The 14,335-nt window shown below is 39.8% G+C and overlaps 4 protein-coding genes across 4 annotated transcripts; 2 read left to right on the forward strand and 2 right to left on the reverse strand.

Annotated features, from left to right (window-relative positions):
* Nucleotides 1-7,589: 7,589 nt before the first annotated feature.
* Nucleotides 7,590-8,107, reverse strand: LOC306966975 (hepcidin-like). The gene is made up of 3 exons (XM_079561834.1): nt 7,961-8,107; nt 7,806-7,886; nt 7,590-7,730 (listed from the first exon to the last, which is right to left on the reverse strand). Exons 1-3 carry the CDS (start codon nt 8,045-8,047, stop codon nt 7,632-7,634), a joined length of 267 nt encoding a protein of 88 aa, XP_079417960.1. The 5' UTR covers nt 8,048-8,107; the 3' UTR covers nt 7,590-7,631.
* Nucleotides 8,108-8,985: 878 nt separating this feature from the next.
* LOC306966507 (hepcidin-like) lies at nt 8,986-9,502 on the forward strand. Its single transcript, XM_079561277.1, has 3 exons — nt 8,986-9,125; nt 9,200-9,280; nt 9,356-9,502. The coding sequence occupies exons 1-3, from the start codon at nt 9,039-9,041 to the stop codon at nt 9,452-9,454; spliced, it is 267 nt and encodes an 88-aa protein (XP_079417403.1). The 5' UTR covers nt 8,986-9,038; the 3' UTR covers nt 9,455-9,502.
* A 1,413-nt stretch (nt 9,503-10,915) lies between these two features.
* On the reverse strand, nt 10,916-11,391 carry LOC306966275 (hepcidin-like; the record flags this gene model as incomplete). Its single annotated transcript, XM_079560978.1, has 3 exons — nt 11,249-11,391; nt 11,094-11,174; nt 10,916-11,014 (listed from the first exon to the last, which is right to left on the reverse strand). The coding sequence occupies exons 1-3, from the start codon at nt 11,333-11,335 to the stop codon at nt 10,916-10,918; spliced, it is 267 nt and encodes an 88-aa protein (XP_079417104.1). The 5' UTR covers nt 11,336-11,391.
* An 879-nt stretch (nt 11,392-12,270) lies between these two features.
* On the forward strand, nt 12,271-12,790 carry LOC306966448 (hepcidin-like). Its single transcript, XM_079561212.1, has 3 exons — nt 12,271-12,413; nt 12,488-12,568; nt 12,644-12,790. The coding sequence occupies exons 1-3, from the start codon at nt 12,327-12,329 to the stop codon at nt 12,740-12,742; spliced, it is 267 nt and encodes an 88-aa protein (XP_079417338.1). The 5' UTR covers nt 12,271-12,326; the 3' UTR covers nt 12,743-12,790.
* The last annotated feature ends 1,545 nt before the right edge of the window (nt 12,791-14,335 follow it).

Raw genomic sequence — 14,335 nt, forward strand, 5'->3', positions numbered from 1 at the left:
TTGTTATTTTACAGTTTGACAATGCAATATGTTATTTCTAATCATCATTGTATGAAATGATTATGAGAAAAGCTGTGTTAATAGTGAGTGACATGATAATATTTTGGCCAGAGCTCTTTTACGGCTGTAATAAGGTAGTCTGTCAGTGTCTAGGCAGTGTCTGTTTTGTTTGGTCCTTCAGAACTCTAAATATGAAATGAAAGAATAACTATGAGGTTTTGAGCATTGAAGGATTGCAAATACATCAAATGTTCACACTTTCCTCCCAAACAGTGAAGGGAAAAGTAAGGACAGACGAGGAAATCAAGGAATTTAAAGCCAAAATAAGTGGAATACTTTGGACCAGTATTAACACCAAGATGGGAGCAAAGTGTGTCCAGAATATACAGAAGTAGTGTTTATGAGCCTTAAATCCTTGGATGAAAACCAGTAACAGACAGGTTTAGTCATTAGAAACACATTTACAGCTAAATGTCAAGGATTAAGGGATATTCAAAAATGTGGAAAAAGCTACATTTCTGCGTGTATTTGAGAAACACATGGGACAACGGACTGAGGCTCCATTCACCTCGTATTGCACTGACTGACATCTCAGTTTGAGAGAGAGCAAGTGTCTTGCCAAAGGACACACCAACGACCAATCTTTGGGTTATAATCCTTTCCACCTGAACTCCGCCTGGGCTCACATTTTTCCTTTGGCGGGAAAAATACATGAGGTGATAGTTTGAGATTATTATGACCTTTAGAAAAATAAACGTGGCTGAATAGGCTACCTCAAAGATGATTTAAAACATCACAGAGCGCTATTACCAGATCCCCACTCAATACCCTATATTGACTGTACATGAAAACCAATGGCAAAATGGAAAGCATATTGTGCGCCTGCTTGGCCACGCTCGCTCTGTGATTTCAGTGCTGGTGCTGATGTGGTCAGACCAGAGTGGGGTTTGGGGGCAGGCCGAGCAGCAGCAGTCTGTATATGGAGATCCTTTTTCTCCAGAAAACCAACAGGATGTCTTTAATGAACCACAGTGTTTGAAGTGTCGCATCTCGCCAAGCAGCAGACCAGCCCTAATCACTGGCACGCAGAGAAAAGGAGAAACACTCTTATACCTGAAGACCATGAATTAAACATTCTTATTGTAACTGAGTGGAGCATCTTTGGGTAATAGAGATGATTCCACTGGCTGGTGTCTTATACTGCCATTGCCCAAGTTCTCATTTCAAGTGCAGGGACTTTTGAAAGATAGAAATCTTTCATTTTATACTGAGCTGACAGAACATGCGCTCACATACCCAAAGGTTGGCGGTTTGACAGTCTTTACAAGTAGCATGCTGAATGTATGTATACGTGTGTGATGTATGGAGTCTGTGCCAGAGCCACATAAAACGTTATTGAACAACCAGTGAGTAGAACGACTGCATGGTGTTCAAAGGTTAATGGAACTTTGAGTAATAAGTGCTATATGAAATCAGTGCATTTAAGTGAGATAGTAAATGTACACGTAGCATTCAGTTTAACAAAAAGCTTTAGTCTTATTTTTTTTATTATGTGTGCATACTCAGTAATATTTTTGGTAGAACTTGTCACTCATTGCTATACCTGCTCCTAAAACCTTTCATAAAACCCTTGTGATTTTACCTGTTGTGTCCACAAGATGGTGGTGCTTACGTATCATTGCACATCCTAAACTGCTGGACCTCTTTGTTGTGGCTGCGCCAAAGGGAAAACAAGTCACCATCGCTATCACAATAACTGCAACAGCCGTGATGGTTCAGTAACTGTGAACGTTGATATGCGACATATTGTTTCAATTACTCCCAACTGTTGTTCCAGTCCATGCCATAGGAAAATGCTCAAAATACTCTGTTTGATCTTGTGGCCTCTTGTGAAACTGGAAATGAACGGTGATTAACTATAATGATGATCATCATGGTAAAAGCTTTGTGCCACAGGTTATTTGACTGTGAGAGTCAGTGCACATAGCCTCAGTCTAAAAACACAACATCTCCAAGCAACTGTTATTTGTTAGAACAATGATCGTATTCAATTATTCTATTCTTATTGTATTGCAGTGGTACTGTTCTCCTGCTGTTGAGAGTGTGATGGTTGGCCCGTGAGAGTACACTGAGACAGAGGGATATGGCCATGATTAAAGCCAGCACTAAAGCAAAGGTGGTAATTGGGATCATAAACACTCACTTTTCCATTTACCCCTCTCGAGAAGGGTTCCTGTTTATTCTTCGCAGCTGCTTCATTTGAAAAAAATAAAAAAATAAAATAGAACCTGCTGAGCAGCACCAAGTGTTCAACAGGCCGCATTAGACTGTGTCATTGTGACAATCTGATTGATTAGTATTAATCAAGCATGGATTACACAAGCAATGCACTAGTTATACTGTTCCGAGGCCAAAATAACATTTGTCCTGTCTGGAGTTGAGATCCAATAAAAGGTGTGCATCTGATTTAGATTCTGTCTGATACCACGTGAAGTTTCTTCATGTTTTTAAAGGATGTCTACTCTATACATTCATAACATGCACAACTGTCTGCCACATGTCCATAATCATTATCCATTCATGAATATGACTTCTTCCTGTTATGGACACCTTTTTGTGGACTTTACACCTCCTGAAGCTGCTTAACTTGGAAAAAATAACCCATGGATAGGCACACTGTCATCCTAATGAAAAATAATAGGCTAGGATTGTATTGTGTATTCTAAATTGAGTCGTGTATTGCTAAAATGCTAAAAAAAAATACCTTGCATAATAGCAGTCGTCGTTGTAAAAACTGTTGTTTCGGAAAGGTGTTAATCATGTCTTCTCTGAGGCACAGATTGACATGGTGAGGATATACAGTAAAGGTGTTTAGCTGCTGAGGTCCAGCCAGTGCCTTTTCACTCTGGGACAGTAATTGCTGTAATGCAGCCAATCAGACAGAGATATAGTAAAAGCCATAGCAATGTATAATGACAAATAAACAAACAAACAAACAATGGCAGCTCCATAGAACTATATACATGATCTGTTTGTTCGGGCTATGCAACAACCATAAGTACTACTCCTGCTAGTACTGACTTGTGATTGTGGACTGTGTGGAAGACTCTCTCTCTCTCTTTACTAAACAATGTGGCATGATCAAACTGAATGGGAGAGAAAGTAACAGGTAGGACACGGCCAGGATACAATTGGGGAAAGGAGGTCCGGACCATGACTTCAAATAAATACCTTCAGTGCTACTTTGAAAACGCATTAGTCCAAGTCAAATTAAACAGCACAGGGCAATTAAAAGAAATGGCTATGTAACTGTTAGCATGTGGAGGCTTTATCGAGCAGAGGGTTGGCTGTACTCATGATGTGGCCTGGACCTGAGCTAATGAAAACAATACTAGAAACACACTGCAGTTCAGTTAGCCATGCACCAACAACACGTACAATTCATTACATGTGAACCATATTGGCACGACCAGATTAGGTGTAAATGCAGCTTCGCATCAATCTGTACAATTATTTGAGAGGGTCATTTAAACCACTGTAAATCATTATTGTGATTACCGGTAGTTGTCAGCAAATAGGACCTGATTAAAGGGATGTTTCAGGATTTTTGACATAGGGCTTCATTTCCTAATTATACAGAGTGTGTGATTTCTGGAGATATTATTTTTAAATTAATGCAGTCCTTATATTTGAAGAGTTTAGTGGTGCTAGGCTAGAGCTAGGCTAGCACATGTCTATGGTAACTAGTAGCCTGCATTAAAAACAGTCCCAAGCACAGTGCACCTGAGGCAAATCACTTTTAACATCAGACTACCGATAATAAATGTCTGTGTTGACTGAATAATTTTTTTAATATAACCATTTTGCATTTAAAAGAACATTTGAGCAGCATCAGCTTCCTGGTTGTAAGCTAAGCAGCGGCGGAGTGATCAACTAGGTTACCGGATCAACAGTAGTTTGTTTACCTGCGGCCGGCATTACTACACGTGGAATTCACAAAGGTAACGCTTGGAGGACTACCCCATGACTTTGAAGAGGTTTTTAATGCAGGCTACTAGTTACCATAGACATGCGCTAGCCTAGCACTAAACTCTTCAAATATAAAGACTGCATGAATTAAAAATATATTTCCCCAGAAATCAACAGCACTCTGGATAACAAGGAAATAAGGCCCTATGTCAAAAATCTCGAAATACCAATTTAAATTTCTGAATTTTACAACCCTGTATGTACTCTACTGTTGTGTTTGGTGCTTAGTGATGAGGTGGTCTCCAATAACTACAGCTATAGATCCGACTGTGGCAGAAAGCTTTCAATGTGTTTTATTCCATTCGCTCAGAGCCGATCCCGAGCATCAGGAGGCACAGACAAGCAGCCTCATTTCCATCAGTCTGCCCCCTAAGACCTGCTGTGGCTTTTGAACTTGCTTACCCTCATCACTGAATGTGACTGGGAAATTAATATATCATTTTCTTTGGTTACCATTATGATGATGATTATAAGTCTTGCTCAAAGATGGTCGCCTACTGTTAACCACAGTGAATACCAAAGCTGTTAGCCCCATATTACCCAGTAATACCAAACACCCTATTTATCTTCACAAAAACGCAATAACATGGAAATAGCTTATACTAACTAATACGCCTGATATGCGGTTGACAAGCACCCAGTGTAAGCTGTAATAGGATTTGAAGTAAATTGCTTTGTAAAGAAACCAAGCACCATGGTTTGCGTGGGGCCTGCAGCTCTGCCTTGTCAGCCCGATCCCAAACACCCTTCAGTTCGTAGTCACTGAGGGTGTCGCCTCACACTGAGGCAGATGACTTTCCATGGGAGGAACGAAGATGTCTGGCCAAATCCACTTTTCCCCCTTATTAAAACGGATATTTCCGAGCTGTCCGGGGGTAAAAGTCTCGCTTCTTAAACTTCGCACCAACTGTGTGCTTCCTTTTCCTATAGGTTCAATATCTCTCTGTCTCGCTGCTTCGGTGTGCGTGGGTTCCCCAAGGGTCACAAAGCCAAAGCAATTCTGGCATGCTGCTGACTTTTCACTTAGCACCACATACTAATTTACTGAGACACGGCACTGTTTCGGGTTCGCGGTGCAATTCCCACGTTCCAGCTGAGAAAATATATCATTAGTCGCTCGTTGTTTAATGCTTGCCACACTATGTTATAAAACCCGGGTCTAAAGCGACATGGATAAAACAGAAACAATTTCCAGCGCGCCTCATTTTGACCACCGGCTGCTCGGAATAAGTTCTGGGTGTTGAACATGTGAAAAGGGGAATAAATGTGGTGTTGAAAAGATCGTTTTGCTTTCTAAATACTCCTGAATTGTCGGAAGAATAAACATTTCCATAGCAACTGCATCCAATGATTCACAACAACCTTCAAGTTGCTGGAAAGTTACCATTTGATGTTGCATGGATTTAAATGAAATGGGGCTTTTAGCGTTCTTCTTTAGCCTGTCCTGAGGTGTTTCATCAGTGTCTCAGTGACAGAGAACAGTGAATGTATAATGTGTGTGAAAGCAGTGAACAGCAATGGACGGATGGATTATAAGTAGTAGTACAAGTTGTGCTGCCATTACTTGTTCTTTGTATGCACCGCCTTCGCTTTTGAATAGTGTTTTATGTGGGTTAATTAACTTTCCTTGGACATAAAAATTCCAATGCTGATTTTAGTCTCAATATACATTTAACGAGATGTTGATAGAAGATAGTCTTGCACAAATGAGCCCTTTCCTCCCCAGATGTTCCCTAATTTGTTTGCGACTGCTTTTAGCCCAGATGCTATGTCACAGCTTCCCAACCAAACAACATTGAGCAACTATGGCTGCTATATGCAATGTGTTACTCTGTCATTAAGTGCACAGGGAGAGTGACTGAAGACCCCTTTTTGGCACAAGACCACAGAATTCTGGCTTCTTCACTTCACAAACATTTTTATAGGCATGACAGGCGAGGATTAAACAGCCGCCCCACTGCGCCACACGAGAGGCATCTAAATATAACTTGAACCAAAACAAAAATAAAAACAGTAATGCGTGGGTCAATTAATGAGCAGAGAAAATTAGAGGTATCGTAGTCCATTCTTTTTAGCTTTGACCACACAATGGCCACATTACAATACATTAAATAAAATAAATGTTGTATTTTTTGCTCAGGGTCCATCGGTTATTTTTTTCTTTCCAATTATTTCAACGCATCACAGTTTGAGCTTGTATTGTAGACAAGACAATGTCTACAACATGATTACCCACTCACTTGTGCCATGTTGTACACCCAGTATTTACTCACTCCTACCCAGATCTAGATCACTAAGATGCTGTCCCTGTGTTTATCTAGAGCAGAATGCTTCATGTGGCAGTAATTTAGCCCTGCGCCTGACCCTCGTCCTGCCCCTACAGCTCCCCTCAACACCCTCTGGAAAGCCACATCTATTGCAGGAGCTTCTAGGGGCCCCGTCTCATTAAAGGCCGTAAGTATTGTGCATGTGTGTTGGAGTTTTGGGGCAAATATGGCTGCCACCCTGCCTCGTCTATACTAATGAACACAGGGGATATTTTGAACACACATGTCAGAAACCTAGACATATCTGAGTTCAATAAACATGCTGTGCATCACACCTCATTCTTGTAGCTATTTCTTACACTGTCACGACACATGTGAGTATAAAGTTGAAATCCTCTTCACTTTGGTAATTTCTTCTTCCATTGCTGAAGCGCTCTGATCTGTATTGTGTGTAACACAAATTGTATTGTAGCATAAATTATGACTTTGAAACCTATCCTGCATGGTTTTGCTCCTATGAGCCTCCTGTTAAAGGGGTTGCCATATAGAAATACCATGCCTTTTCACCTTTTGCATCAGGCCGCTTACAGGCTTGCGCAATAAAAAAGTGAGTGTGCTGTAATAAGTGCTACTTTATTCACATATATCCAAGTGAAAACATTTATTGGACTAATTACCCTGAGTTTCTTCCTGTGTTACACATGCTTTGGCAGAGTTCCCAGTATTGTGTCATTACCCCAGGACCAACTGCAAACACACAACAGGGATCAGAAGTGTTGCGGAGAGAAAGAGGGAAAGCAGGAACAGTTTGAGACTATGCAAAACTTTGTGTGTAAAAACATGTTGCTAGATGAGGGAAGAAATAACATGTATTTTTGTAATACATTTCGATTACAGAATAGTACATCGATGGAACTGAAAATACATCAACAAAACAACACAATGAAGTGAAACTTTCTGTCTAAACAATAATGTCCTTTTGTATCTCTCTTCATGAAAATCTTTCATAACACTTTTTGCCAGCCTTTGGACTGAGGACCAAAATACTGGAAAGGCCTTGTAAAACAAGCCACTGCGATGCTAAGGGAAAACCACTATTGCGACAAACAGATATTTTTACTACGTTTTCCCACTGTTAGGCCACAGAAGCTGTAAGATAAATACCAGCATGTTTGTGTGCATTCATGCAGTGGTGTCAGAACAGTAGCAAGCTTGAAACAGTCGCAGAGATATTCACATACTAGTATTTTGAACTGAAACAATGTGCAACAAGTACTTTTATGTTTGATTTAAGACACTTTTATTTACTTAAACGCCATAACTGGCTTTTCACATTCAGAATCTGCAGCAGACTCCACAGACTCCAGGAGTGCAGCAGCCACAGCAGAATTTACACTTGATGCCTCTCTTCTCTCTGCTCCTGTAGTACGGACTCTGGAAACAAACAAACAAAAGTTAACACTGCCACATGAGTGAGTTTAGAAGACCATAAACTACAGAAACACTCACGGTCATGGCGTCCACTGACACTTCTTCTGCTTTCAGCTCAACGGGAACATCAATGTCTCCAGCCTCCTCCATCTCTGCCATCTAAGAACATACACTGTGATTAATTAGAGTTATCATAATAACCTTTTATACTGAGACAGAGCTGTAAGTCCTACCTGAGAGTGTGGAAGGGCAGAGCTCTGGTGGATCCAGACAAAAGCAAACAGCACAGCCACAACAGCAGCCACTCTCAGAGTCTTCATGTTGGATCTTGGAGCTCTCACAGACTGGACTTGTGGGTCTTGTTGGAGACTGGTTCCAGTTGTTGAATTTGATGGAGGACTGTGTGAAGTCTGCAGTTTTTATACTGACATTTGGACTACTGTTGCCTCATCAGGGAAAGAACATTGTTATTCTGATAGATACTGCTGCAACATTTCCCAAAAGTGTGATAAGGGCTTCAGAAGTTTGCAATAAGCACACTGACAGTTCTTCTGTCCTTCTTGTCTTGTTCTGGATCAATCAATTTAATTGACTGGTTGTTACAAAGCAGAAATGGCTTATTTTCCTTTTGTTTAAAATGTGTAAAGAAAGTGACAAGTCTATCCGAAATGTGCATATCAGAATGTGTATTCAATCTGCTTATACTTTCTTACATTAGTCGAGAACCAATTACTTAAATCGGTGATGAAAGAATTAAAAGAATAGGCAACATGAATGGTGAATGGTCAAAACGTATTTAGCGCTTTTCGACCAACATTAGGCACTCAAAGCATTTTACAGCAAGGAACACTCACCCATTCACACTCATTCAGTGTAAGCAGACACTGAACGCAAGGTGGGTGAAGTGTCTTCCCCAAAGACACATCTACAGTATGCACCTTCAAGAAATGGGATTCAAACCCCTGACCTTCCGATCATGAGACGACCCGCTCTACAATCTGCACCAGTCGCCCCATGAACTAGCATTTTGGATGTTGCTCAAGATGTTTTTCTTGTTGTACCTTTGGGACCTAAAATGGAAATCCCAACAAAGCTGTGGACACTTTGATTCCCATTATTGATAACACTTTTGGGAAAAGTTGCAGCACTGACTGTGCCCTAGTGCACTGTTCTTTCCCTGATGAGGCAACAGTAGTCCAAATGTCAGTATAAAAACTGCAGACTTCACACAGTCCTCCATCAAACTCAACAACTGGAACCAGTCTCCAACCAGACCCACAAGTCCAGTCTGTGAGAGCTCCAAGATCCAACATGAAGACTCTGAGAGTGGCTGCTGTTGTGGCTGTGCTGTTTGCTTTTGTCTGGATCCACCAGAGCTCTGCCCTTCCACACTCTCAGGTAGGACTTACAGCTCTGTCTCAGTATAAAAGGTTATTATGATAACTCTAATTAATCACAGTGTATGTTCTTAGATGGCAGAGATGGAGGAGGCTGGAGACATTGATGTTCCCGTTGAGCTGAAAGCAGAAGAAGTGTCAGTGGACGCCATGACCGTGAGTGTTTCTGTAGTTTATGGTCTTCTAAACTCACTCATGTGGCAGTGTTAACTTTTGTTTGTTTGTTTCCAGAGTCCGTACTACAGGAGCAGAGAGAAGAGAGGCATCAAGTGTAAATTCTGCTGTGGCTGCTGCACTCCTGGAGTCTGTGGAGTCTGCTGCAGATTCTGAACATAATCAAAACAACAAACTACTGTTTGATTTCTGTCATGATTTTCTGTGAATAAAAGTTTTCTCTATATTAAACAATATACTGAATATCCTTTTGTCCTTGACGCACATGCCACTGGCTCCATTTGGGTTTTGAAAAGGAGTAAAAACCTGAGTTTTCTTAATTGATTTAGTCCAAAATAGAAAAATATTGATTTTTATTGCTGTGATCATCTGTTGTTTGGTTTAAATTTGGGAAACTGTTTAAGTTTATAAAATGTACTAAAGTGGGTTGGAGTGAAAAAACATACAGTCAATGCAACAAGTATGAATATAACAATAGCAGATCTCTAAGCACTGATGAACAGTCAGTCTCTAGTGTGATCCAACATAAAGACTGTGACTGTGGGTGCAGCGTTTGTATTCACGCTTAATGTCTTTTATTAGTGCACATTTAATGACAGCATCGTGTGGCTCACAGACAATTATCTACAACAGTATGTTCTCTTTCCTCCCTGTGGCTCTGTCACTGGGATTGTACGAAATATGTAGGATTTTTTAAAATTTGGGGAAAAATAAATAAATACATTTGGATTCTACAGTTGCCACCAAAACAAAACATGCTCCTAATGACCAGCACGACACAGAGAATGCTAGTTTTTTTGTGGCTAATCAAAGAATGGATTTGAATGAGGACCTTAACGATTTAAATCTCATATTTGGCTGCCTTTAGTCAACATCACATAGAGATGAGCTGGAGACGTCCCGCTCCCAGTAAAGGTCAGGTCTGAGGAGATGTGCGCTGCTCACGGCAAAGACACATGTTTGTTTGGTGATTTTTATAGGTATTTTTTAATTATAAAAATACAGTATCTGTAATAAACTAATAGCTTTTTTTTTTTTTTTTTTTTTTTCATCTTTAGTATAATCTCAGTTCTAAAAGTTAGGAAAGCACAAACTTTAAACTACTGTATAACAAAATACAATGGAGGAAAACAATGTGCTGTAGCTTTGCCACCAAGCTACACTGCACTACAGGTTTAAAACAATACTTCATATTTAAGATGTGACTTTTTACTATATGTTGTGAAAAAGTATGCCAGTCATTCAGAAATTGAATGTAGAAGCACATATGAATCAGTGAGAGTTCAGCTCTCCAAAAATATCTTGATTTATATGATTACTATGGTTTTCTATGACACTTTCACTCCAATCCACTTTAGTACATTTTATAAACATAAACAGCTTCCCAAACTTAAACCAAACAACAGATGATCACAGCAATAAAAATCAATATTTCTCTATTTTGGACTAAATCAAATCAAATCAAATTTTTCTCCTTTTCAAAACCCAAGTGGAGCCAGTGGCATGTGTGTCAAGGACAGATGAAGGATATTCAGTATATTGTTTAATATAGAGTCAACTTTTATTCACAGAAAATCATGACAGAAATCAAACAGTAGTTTGTTGTTTTGATTATGTTCAGAATCTGCAGCAGACTCCACAGACTCCAGGAGTGCAGCAGCCACAGCAGAATTTACACTTGATGCCTCTCTTCTCTCTGCTCCTGTAGTGCGGACTCTGGAAACAAACAAACAAATAAAAGTTATCACTGCCACATGAGTGAGTTTGGAAGACCATAAACTACAGAAACACTCACGGTCATGGCGTCCACTGACACTTCTTCTGCTTTCAGCTCAACAGGAACATCAATGTCTCCAGCCTCCTCCATCTCTGCCATCTAAGAACATACACTGTGATTAATTAGAGTTATCATAATAACCTTTTATACTGAGACAGAGCTGTATGTCCTACCTGAGAGTGTGGAAGGGCAGAGCTCTGATGGATCCAGACAAAAGCAAACAGCATAGCCACAACAGCAGCCACTCTCAGAGTCTTCATGTTGGATCTTGGAGCTCTCACAGACTGGACTTGTGGGTCTTGTTGGAGACTGGTTCCAGTTGTTGAGTTTGATGGAGGACTGTGTGAAGTCTGCAGTTTTTATACTGACATTTGGACTACTGTTGCCTCATCAGGGAAAGAACATTGTTATTCTGATAGATACTGCTGCAACATTTCCCAAAAGTGTGATAAGGGCTTCAGAAGTTTGCAATAAGCACACTGACAGTTCTTCTGTCCTTCTTGTCTTGTTCTGGATCAATCAATTTAATTGACTGGTTGTTACAAAGCAGAAATGGCTTATTTTCCTTTTGTTTAAAATGTGTAAAGAAAGTGACAAGTCTATCCGAAATGTGCATATCAGAATGTGTATTCAATCTGCTTATACTTTCTTACATTAGTCGAGAACCAATTACTTAAATCGGTGATGAAAGAATTAAAAGAATAGGCAACATTAATGGTGAATGGTCAAAACGTATTTAGCGCTTTTCGACCAACATTAGGCACTCAAAGCATTTTACAGCAAGGAACACTCACCCATTCACACTCATTCAGTGTAAGCAGACACTGAACGCAAGGTGGGTGAAGTGTCTTCCCCAAAGACACATCTACAGTATGCACCTTCAAGAAATGGGATTCAAACCCCTGACCTTCCGATCATGAGACGACCCGCTCTACAATCTGCACCAGTCGCCCCATGAACTAGCATTTTGGATGTTGCTCAAGATGTTTTTCTTGTTGTACCTTTGGGACCTAAAATGGAAATCCCAACAAAGCTGTGGACACTTTGATTCCCATTATTGATAACACTTTTGGGAAAAGTTGCAGCACTGACTGTGCCCTAGTGCACTGTTCTTTCCCTGATGAGGCAACAGTAGTCCAAATGTCAGTATAAAAACTGCAGACTTCACACAGTCCTCCATCAAACTCAACAACTGGAACCAGTCTCCAACCAGACCCACAAGTCCAGTCTGTGAGAGCTCCAAGATCCAACATGAAGACTCTGAGAGTGGCTGCTGTTGTGGCTGTGCTGTTTGCTTTTGTCTGGATCCACCAGAGCTCTGCCCTTCCACACTCTCAGGTAGGACTTACAGCTCTGTCTCAGTATAAAAGGTTATTAGGATAACTCTAATTAATCACAGTGTATGTTCTTAGATGGCAGAGATGGAGGAGGCTGGAGACATTGATGTTCCCGTTGAGCTGAAAGCAGAAGAAGTGTCAGTGGACGCCATGACCGTGAGTGTTTCTGTAGTTTATGGTCTTCTAAACTCACTCATGTGGCAGTGTTAACTTTTGTTTGTTTGTTTCCAGAGTCCGTACTACAGGAGCAGAGAGAAGAGAGGCATCAAGTGTAAATTCTGCTGTGGCTGCTGCACTCCTGGAGTCTGTGGAGTCTGCTGCAGATTCTGAACATAATCAAAACAACAAACTACTGTTTGATTTCTGTCATGATTTTCTGTGAATAAAAGTTTTCTCTATATTAAACAATATACTGAATATCCTTTTGTCCTTGACGCACATGCCACTGGCTCCATTTGGGTTTTGAAAAGGAGTAAAAACCTGAGTTTTCTTAATTGATTTAGTCCAAAATAGAAAAATATTGATTTTTATTGCTGTGATCATCTGTTGTTTGGTTTAAATTTGGGAAACTGTTTAAGTTTATAAAATGTACTAAAGTGGGTTGGAGTGAAAAAACATACAGTCAATGCAACAAGTATGAATATAACAATAGCAGATCTCTAAGCACTGATGAACAGTCAGTCTCTAGTGTGATCCAACATAAAGACTGTGACTGTGGGTGCAGCGTTTGTATTCACGCTTAATGTCTTTTATTAGTGCACATTTAATGACAGCATCGTGTGGCTCACAGACAATTATCTACAACAGTATGTTCTCTTTCCTCCCTGTGGCTCTGTCACTGGGATTGTACGAAATATGTAGGATTTTTTAAAATTTGGGGAAAAATAAATAAATACATTTGGATTCTACAGTTGCCACCAAAACAAAACATGCTCCTAATGACCAGCACGACACAGAGAATGCTAGTTTTTTTGTGGCTAATCAAAGAATGGATTTGAATGAGGACCTTAACGATTTAAATCTCATATTTGGCTGCCTTTAGTCAACATCACATAGAGATGAGCTGGAGACGTCCCGCTCCCAGTAAAGGTCAGGTCTGAGGAGATGTGCGCTGCTCACGGCAAAGACACATGTTTGTTTGGTGATTTTTATAGGTATTTTTCAATTATAAAAATACAGTATCTGTAATAAACTAATAGCTTCTTTTTTTTTTTTTTTTTTCATCTTTAGCATAATCTCAGTTTTAAAAGTTAGGAAAGCACAAACTTTAAACTACTGTATAACAAAATACAATGGAGGAAAACAATGTGCTGTAGCTTTGCCACCAAGCTACACTGCACTACAGGTTTAAAACAATACTTCATATTTAAGATGTGACTTTTTACTATATGTTGTGAAAAAGTATGCCAGTCATTCAGAAATTGAATGTAGAAGCACATATGAATCAGTGAAAGTTCAGCTCTCCAATAATGTCTTGATTTAAATGATTACAATGGTTTTCTATGACACTTTCACTCCAATCCACTTCAATACATTGTATAAACATAAACAGCTTCCCAAATATAAACCAAACAACAGATGATCACAGCAATAAAAATCAATATTTCTCTATTTTGGACTAAATCAAATGAGGAAAAACTCAGGTTTTTCTCCTTTTCAAAACCCAAGTGGAGCCAGTGGCATGTGTGTCAAGGACAGATGAAGGATATTCAGTATATTGTTTAATATAGAGTCAACTTTTATTCACAGAAAATCATGACAGAAATCAAACAGTAGTTTGTTGTTTTGATTATGTTCAGAATCTGCAGCAGACTCCACAGACTCCAGGAGTGCAGCAGCCACAGCAGAATTTACACTTGATGCCTCTCTTCTCTCTGCTCCTGTAGTGCGGACTCTGGAAACAAACAAACAAATAAAAGTTAT

The sequence above is a fragment of the Gobius niger genome (genome assembly GCF_951799975.1).
Source record: "Gobius niger genome assembly, chromosome: 8".
Taxonomy (NCBI): domain Eukaryota; kingdom Metazoa; phylum Chordata; class Actinopteri; order Gobiiformes; family Gobiidae; genus Gobius; species Gobius niger.